Source organism: Raphanus sativus, chromosome 7 (assembly GCF_000801105.2).
Source record: "Raphanus sativus cultivar WK10039 chromosome 7, ASM80110v3, whole genome shotgun sequence".
Lineage (NCBI taxonomy): Eukaryota > Viridiplantae > Streptophyta > Magnoliopsida > Brassicales > Brassicaceae > Raphanus > Raphanus sativus.
In genome coordinates this window covers 14,209,267-14,217,714 of record NC_079517.1, presented here as the reverse complement: position 1 = coordinate 14,217,714, position 8,448 = coordinate 14,209,267, and the positions used below count along the sequence as shown (strand labels likewise).

At 33.0% G+C, this 8,448-nt stretch overlaps 1 protein-coding gene across 1 annotated transcript; it reads right to left on the bottom strand.

Moving 5' to 3' along the window:
* Positions 1-727: 727 nt before the first annotated feature.
* LOC108816861 (uncharacterized) lies at positions 728-2,302 on the bottom strand. The gene has a single exon (XM_018589423.2). The coding sequence runs from the start codon at positions 2,061-2,063 to the stop codon at positions 1,008-1,010; it is 1,056 nt and encodes a 351-aa protein (XP_018444925.1). The 5' UTR covers positions 2,064-2,302; the 3' UTR covers positions 728-1,007.
* Between the last annotated feature and the right edge of the window lie 6,146 nt (positions 2,303-8,448).

Sequence of the window (8,448 nt, the reverse complement as noted above, 5' to 3'; positions counted from 1 at the left end):
ATATATAAAAGAAAAAACATTCTAAATGAAAATCACAAATTATGGAAAATTTTAATCTAGTTAAAACAAAAAAAATATCATGGTTGAATTCGAAGAATTTGATGCTATCTAATATACTAAAGTGATAATCAAACTAATTATATATTACATATCCAAAATCATATGTTTAACTAAAAACATTTAATATTGTTTATATAAATTATAAAATAATTGAAAATGAAATTATATTAATAAATTATTACGATATATTTACTTTATAAATATTTATATTCGTGCATGAGCACGGGAAAATTACTTAGTATTTGATAATCAAATACATTCACTTGAGTAATGTATGAATTATTATTATTATTATTATTATTATTATTATTATTATTATTATTATTATTATTATTATTATTATTATTGTTTAATTTTAAGTACAATCCTCAAATGAATCTTGCATTATCACAAGATGAGCAAAGATATCGAAAAAGAATAAAATAGACTTTTATTATAGATATTTGACAACACTCATATGTATTCTTGTGGTCATTCATCTATTAGGTCTTCTACAAGCAGAAAAAAATGTAGATATTGGTCCATTATAACTGGATGGCGCAAACTGATATCTCTAGTTTCATTTAAACTTATATAATATAATTACCTATACTATGTCCATTATAAATGGATGGCTCAGGCTCCTCATTGATTCACAAATATGTACCAACATATAATCAAAGACAAATTAAAAAATAATAATCTATTAAGCATATTTGTAAAAGCAAAAATCCATGTACATATTTGCGTTACATCACAATACTCGTGATGAAATACACGAAACAAAGAAAGAAAAGAAAAAAAACAAACCTTTTGAGATACAAGACATGAGAATCCGTGCAACTCAAGAAACCAAAAAGCAGTATCATGATTAAGTAAATAGGTAATCAAACTGGCAGTGAAAAAGCTTAATCATATTTTTAATATACGCTGATTAATGGAGTGTGACGGTAGATCTGGTAAAAAATTTAGCTTCTCCAGCTTCGACTCCGAGACAGAGGATCTTGAATTCCTCCGACAACCCAAGTTTCCTTAGCAATGTCTGAAGAGAGTCTGTAATAATCAGTGTCGTATCTCATCAACACTAAGTCCATCTTCTCTTCCTCCACTAGTGATCTCAAATCCTTCTTATCATCCTCCATACTCCTCATTTCTTCATCCTCTGTTTCCTCTTCTTGATGTTTCTCTCTGTTTTCTTGCTCTGTTTTCTCTTCTTGATGATTCTCTCTGTTTTCTTGCTCTGTTTTCGCTTGCATTCTCTCTTCTAACCAACTCTTCGCTGGAGCAGATCTACACCTCATCAGCAAAAGCGCGTTTCGCGGCGGAACCGCCGGTTCTTCGTCTGAGTTTTCAAGAACGCACTTATTATTGTTGTTGTTGTCTTTATCCTTGTTACTCTGTTCCTCTTGTAACACCATAAACCATTTGGAGAAAGCAGTCTTCGGATCCTCCTCTTCCCCCTCCTCCTCATCTTCTTCTTCTTCTCCATCGTCATCTTCGTCTTCTTCGTCGTCGCTAGTGACATCAGCATGTCTGAAATCACCAAAACACCTGAAATCGAATCTGATATTCCTCAGACAAGTCAAGAACCCCATCACATCTTTCTTCACTCCAAAAAACTTGCTCTGGGGTTTACTGCTATGTATCCTCTCGATCTCCTCCACCACGGATCGCCAGTTCTTTCCCTTCCCGCCGCATTTACTCGGCCGGACTTTGATCTGACCGGCGCAGGTGACTTTAGGGGAAGTGGGTTCCTCTATCTCGTCACCACCCTTATTCTTACGGCTTGCTTGCTTAGCCCACAAAACAGGACTCCCATGTCCTCCTCCTCCGAGGCCGGAGAGTTTGCTGTGCTGACGACGGTGGTGTGGACGACGCTTGGAGGAGTCAGAGGGACGAGATGGGCTAGAGATGGGTTTAGGAGTAAGAGCTAAGTGGGTTCTTGGAGGAAAACAAACCAACAAATCTGCAGAGTAACCAGAGGAAGAAGAAGATCCTCTGTTTCCATCTCTCCCTTTGATCATAGCTTTTGTTTTTCTTGGGGTTTGGTTTTTGGATCGATCTCTCAATGGAAGGGTTCAGCTTTTTATGTTTGGATGTTATAAAATTCTTCTTGTTTTTATAAACTTTTCTAACTAGGCTTTCAAATTCCTGTGCTTACAGCTCTTACATGCTTTTTGCTTTTGAGGAGAAAATAATGTTTTCATTGAAACCCTATTTTCTAAAAAGTGAAAATAGGTGGTGCAATATCAATTTTTTTTTAAAAAATGAAATGTTGATTGTGAAAATAATAAATGCTGTGAAACTGGTTGATAAATATGGCAAGAAGATGTGATGGATCAAGGACTCAAAGAAGTGAATTGGGTTCATAACAACTTTGTTCCATCATGTACAAGAAGCTTCTTGACTTAAACATTCACTTCCAGCATTTAATGGTCGTCACCACTTCTTATTCATTCATTTGTTTATCATTTCACCTTTGAGGTTTATGCCCATGTTAGATTGATGGCGTTTGTAAATATATATGTTGAATTTAATGACTTAGTGTACCAAATGTGATCAATATTTTGTCACTATAGAGCTCATGTAATGGATAGCAGATTGTTTGATTTTGTAAAAGTCGATGACAAAAAGAAAAAAATGGATAGCAGACTAGATTTTACCTCTATAAACTCAATTGGTCAATATTTTTGTGTATCCAAGCACATTCATAGATGAAATTAGTTTATCCACATCACTGAAAATAATGTGAAGGTGGTAAGGGTGACAAAGGGTTATACTCGAATGCTCTGATAGATTAAGGTTTCGAATGGTGATCGATCAAATCGCATTGTTGTTAATAGTAACAAAAAATTTTATACATATATATTTATAAATTTTTAGTACTATTAAAACCAAACCACATTTGTTTCGCATGTTCCGGTTCGGTGACCGTAGAGTTGAAAAGCTTTCGTGGGCTTTACTTTTGCTAAGACAATATAAAATCATCGTATTATTAAATGTAGAAAAAGAAAGACAATGGTATAAAGCGGAAAAAGATTGGAAGGGCATGAGGCTTGTTTCTTTATCCGATGGTACTCACAAGCTGTAAGGTCACATTTCACTTTGTTCTTGTCATCTTCAACCACACACTCATCAAACCATCTCCCAGTTTTAACTACCTTCTAAATATATATTTTCTCTCCTTCCCTCTAATTATATCACAAAAGTACTAAACCATAGCAACAACATTTACCTTTGTTGTTGTCACTAGTTGAATTCACATGAAATGAGTAAATAGGTATGCTCGATTCCCTGTTTCACTGTAGTTCACTTAAAATTTACCAATGATGCTATAATTGCGTTCATGCCTTTGAAGTAGCACAGTATAGATTTGCTGGAATGATAAATACATGCACTTGGACAATAAAAAATCAAATAAATAGAAACTACTAGGCCCCAATGATCAAATAATTTAAAGGATGCGAAGAAAAGTTTGGTATGTGTTATCTTGATAAGTTGCATCAACTTAGAGGTAGGCCTTTAGCACTAGGAAAAAAAAAACACTTTTATTTAATCGTTAAGTAGCAATCTCTTGATAAATAAATTATGCAAAGGATCATATTGCTTTTTTATATTAATTTCTAAAAAAGATCAAAGAGATGAAGATAGAGTTTGATTTAGTTGTAGTCCTGAGAGCGACAATATTGAGAGATCATGTGGGTAGGGCTTTGGCACTAACAGCCCTATTCGAAAAAAATGAAGCAGTTCATTTTACTCTCTAACAACTGAAGTCTTTTTTTTCTCTCAAATCACACTGAAACATATTTCAATAATAGATATATTTAGGTCGTAGAAGCTCTTAATTGAAACAAACTTCATGATAAATGTGACAAAAGGAAGCCTGTTTCATATGAAATCAATTGCATTGCTTAACTCTTTTAACATGTAATCCAAACCTCGCATTATCCGAAACCGAAAAACCAAACAGAACCATACCGGAAAAAGGTTCGGTTCGGACTTGGATTCTACCAGTTATCCGAATAAAAAAACTGGAACCAAATCGAAACTGAACTAGAACCGAACCAATAACCGAATGGATAACCAATTTTATATAATAGAATTTTACTTATAAATATTAACTATATGATTTTAAAACAATTAAATAATTTAATAATAATAATAAACCGAAATTTCCAAAATTGAATTACCAAAATAATTTGTATCTTTTTTTTTTGTCGTCAACAACACAGACTCATATAGACTCTGCGGACCAAACTGGGAACTCTGCATCCATGTGAACGACGAAAGACGATTGCTGTCTGGCACTGTGCGCTAGACGATCCGCCTTTAAATTCTCCGTCCGTGGTACATGGATAATCTGTGAGCTCGAGAAACTGTCTTGTAATCTCTTTATATCCTCCAGATAACTCGCAAAGGCTGGCCACTCTTCTGGTTCCGAAACCATCTTCACCAACTGAGAACAATCCGTTGCAAACGTGACCTGATACTGTCGTAAGTTCTTCATACATTCCATCACCCAAATTAAAGCCTCTACCTCCGCGTGTAGTGGAGATAGAGTAGCCCGAACATTTCGAGCCCCCATCAAACCTGTAAATCCTTCGAGCGTACTAAACCACCCTTGTCCCGAGAAAGACTCGTTATCCTTCCATGAGCCATCCGTAAAACACCATCGTCCTGGAATAATAGGAAGGTGGTGAATTTGTGGAGGTAAAGAACTCCTTATATTTGTCTCTTGTGCCGCAACCCACATACTAGATTCAGTTTCAGCCAGCGTTAGTGTATCCCTTGCGTCAACGTCCAAATTACTGAATACCTTATTGTTCCTTGCTTTCCAAATATACCATATAATCCATGCGAATTGATGATCCTTCAGTTTAGGTAATACTCGCCAAAATAAGTAATCCATATTTGTGAATAGAGAACTCGATGGAAAAATCTCTGGATTAGTCGGAATCGTTGATAGCGCCCATACTTGCCGTGCTGGAGGGCAGTCGAAAAACACATGATTCAAAGACTCCTCGTCATGCCCACATCTATCACAGCCAATATCTCCTTTCAAACCTCTTGCTTTGAGATTCTTTTTAATCGCAACGCAACCTGAAATAATCTGCCATAAGAAGTGTTTTATCTTCGGTGGACATTTCACCTGCCAACAATAAACTTTCAAAGCATCTACTGTTGGTCCATATAATAGCGGTTTTAACCCATTGTCAGGATAAACCCTTTCCACTTCGTAGCCCGACTTGACCGTGTATTTTCCATTTTTAGTAAAGTGCCAACCTTCCTTATCTTCCATAGTCGTCCGACTAATGGGGATACTCTCAATTATTTTCGCATCGTAAGGGTCTACCAAATCCCGGATTACCTGTGAATTCCAAGTCCTAGTACCTGGAATAATGAGAGCGTCCACTGTGAGGTCCGGTAACAAGTTATGATGATTTTTGTTTGCTGGTCTCGGGCGAGTGGTTGGGATCCAAGGGTCATTCCATACTGAGATAGAAGACCATGTTCCCACCTTTTTAATTAGTCCTTTGCTAACCAGAGATATAGCTGATATAATGCTCCTCCAGCCATATGATGGGGAGTATGAGCGGATCGGTTCCAGAGGTGAGGCATTTCTGAAGTACCGTCCTTTAAATACTCTAGAAAAGAGAGTATTCGGTTTTGTCATTAGGCGCCAAAGTTGCTTTCCCAACATCGCCGTATTGAAATCCATAACATCTTTAAATCCCAATCCCCCTTCATCTTTGGGGATACACACTTTATCCCATGATTTCCAGTGCATGCCCTTGGTACTTCCCCCCGGGCTCCACCAAAATTTTGCAACTGTGCTCGTCAATTTCTTTACTGTTACCAAAATAATTTGTATCTAAAATATTTTAAATTACCCGATTATCCAAATATTATCAGAAATCTGAAAAATCTGATACTTAATTCAAAAACCCGAATTCTCTAATTTTTAATCCAAATTAACAGAAATATTAGAATCGAATGAGATCCAAAATTATTTGGGATATTATTTGGTTCCTAACTTTGTTACTACCAAACTGAGAACCAAAAAAACAAACTGAAACCAAACCAAATTGAATTTTCCAAATACAAAAACAGAATCTCTTGAACCGAACCGGAACCGAGAACCAAATGTCCAAGGCTAATTCACACCTATAAACTATTGTTGATTCAATCTCTAATCAAAATTTGTATATATGAGATATATTTTGTTTTAGTAGTTGTATTTTTTTAGCACATATATTTTTCATTTAAATATATGCTAGGACCACATTTTGGATTTATAAGAGGGGACTAACTTATGGTTTAGCGAAACTTATACTGTAATCTCTTTCGATCCGCACTCTATCGCCCTTTGCAAATTTATATAAAATTAAGTTAAGATTTGCGTCTTGTGCGGAATAAACATTATATATAAAAATTATTTATACATATACATATTATAGACTAATAAATATATATTGAGTAATTAAGAATTAGTAAATGTATATAATTAAATTTGTGAGAACATATAAATACATTTTATTAGTCCAAACCATCATTTTTCCTATTTATATGGTATATATTTAAATTTAAATGATATTAACATAGAAATATAGTATATTTTAGTAATGATATCAATTAAATGATGCTTTCTATAGTTTGATCATTTGTATATTTTTTTATAACAAAAACTTAAAGTCACTAATAACAAAATTTTCATTGTGGGATGTTTAATAGTTTTAGTAATAACTTTTTTTAAAAATAATTTAATGCAAATTCTAAAATTTTAAATATTCAGTTGTCGATATTTGCTTAAAGCTTTTATCAAAAAAATATTCTTCAGAGCAAATTTCAAAATAAAAAAGTTATGTATTTATGTATGGTATATAGTTTAATTTAAAAGATATTAATATATATATATATATATATATATTATATATCTTTGATCTTAATATTTATTAAATTATACTTCCTACTTATATGATTTTGTAATCATTTGAATTTTTTCATAACAAAAATATAAATCATGGATTACAAAATTTTCAGTGTGAGGTTGTTGACAGTTTTAATAATTTATAGTCGTTTTAAAAAAATTAAAATATAACATATACAGAAAAGTATAAATTATTATTATATGCGTAATGTGGTTGTTTAATTTATTTTAATAATCTAAAACTAAACAAAATTATAGATGATACACTAACTTTATCAAATCATTATTATTTAAAATTATTTATTTTCATATATACTTTAGTCATATTATGTAATGATCATTAATAATTAATTTATATTTAGTTTAATAAAAATTATTATAAATTTAGATGGATCTAACATCAATACTATTAAAACATGAACATGAAATATTGATATATGTGATGTCCGATTATTATAATACAATTATTAAAATATCTTATTAATAATTTAAAAAGAATATAATATAAAAAACAAAATATAATTAAAATACAAATATAAAAATTAAATTTCTAAAAAAAAATATGGGTCAGAATCTAGTATTTCTTAATTCTAAGAATCAATATGGTGGATGTCTAAAATTGCACTAGTGACCTAATCAAATAACAATCCGTTTGATAATGGTAGTGATGATACCACCCATTGCCAACAAAAACGACAATATTAAAGAATGTGTTCGTAAATCGTAATGATTTCAGTTGAAATCTTCACATACTTTATTGTTCAGGGAACTTCGATAAGGATATTGAAAAGTGAACTGCAGGTACAGCTCATATAACTTTAAATTTGAAAGAGATTTGATTTAATTTAATTTTCTCCAAAGTAACGAGCCGTAATGGGCTTAAACCTGGATCAAGTAGACTTGCGTAATTATTAATTGCTTGCTTGGAGACGGTCGGAGTCGGAGGGACAAGATGGGCTACAAATGGGCTTTGAGGTAAGAGCTAAGTGGGTTCTTGAAGGGAAACAAACCAACAAATCTGCACTGCAGGGTAGCCACCAGATGATCATCACTGATGGGTAGGAAGGTTCTTGCACTCTCACCAAAGTTTGTGCTATAATAAGAGGTGTGTGATTGTTCTCTCTCTTCTCCAAGCAATATACAATAGATTGTAAAGATCATTAAGTTTAACAAATGTTGGTTTACCATTTGCAAACTGTAGGCGTTTCCACAGTTTTCTGGAATCATTGTTACCTTTATATTTGGCTGAGTCATACAACCCAGCCCAATCATCAGGAACGAAGAAAGTTTAAGTAGCTGAAATATACAAGTGTTGTAAGAGTAAGATTGATTTTGGATAGTGGCAGAAACTGGTGCTCTTTTTATTTATTTATACTCAAGATCATCAATATTTAAAAATGTTTATAGTTGGTTCTGTTTTTCTTGTTTAGTGTAATGGTCTTGTATTGGATTCAAGATTAATCTCGGCACATTTACAATTT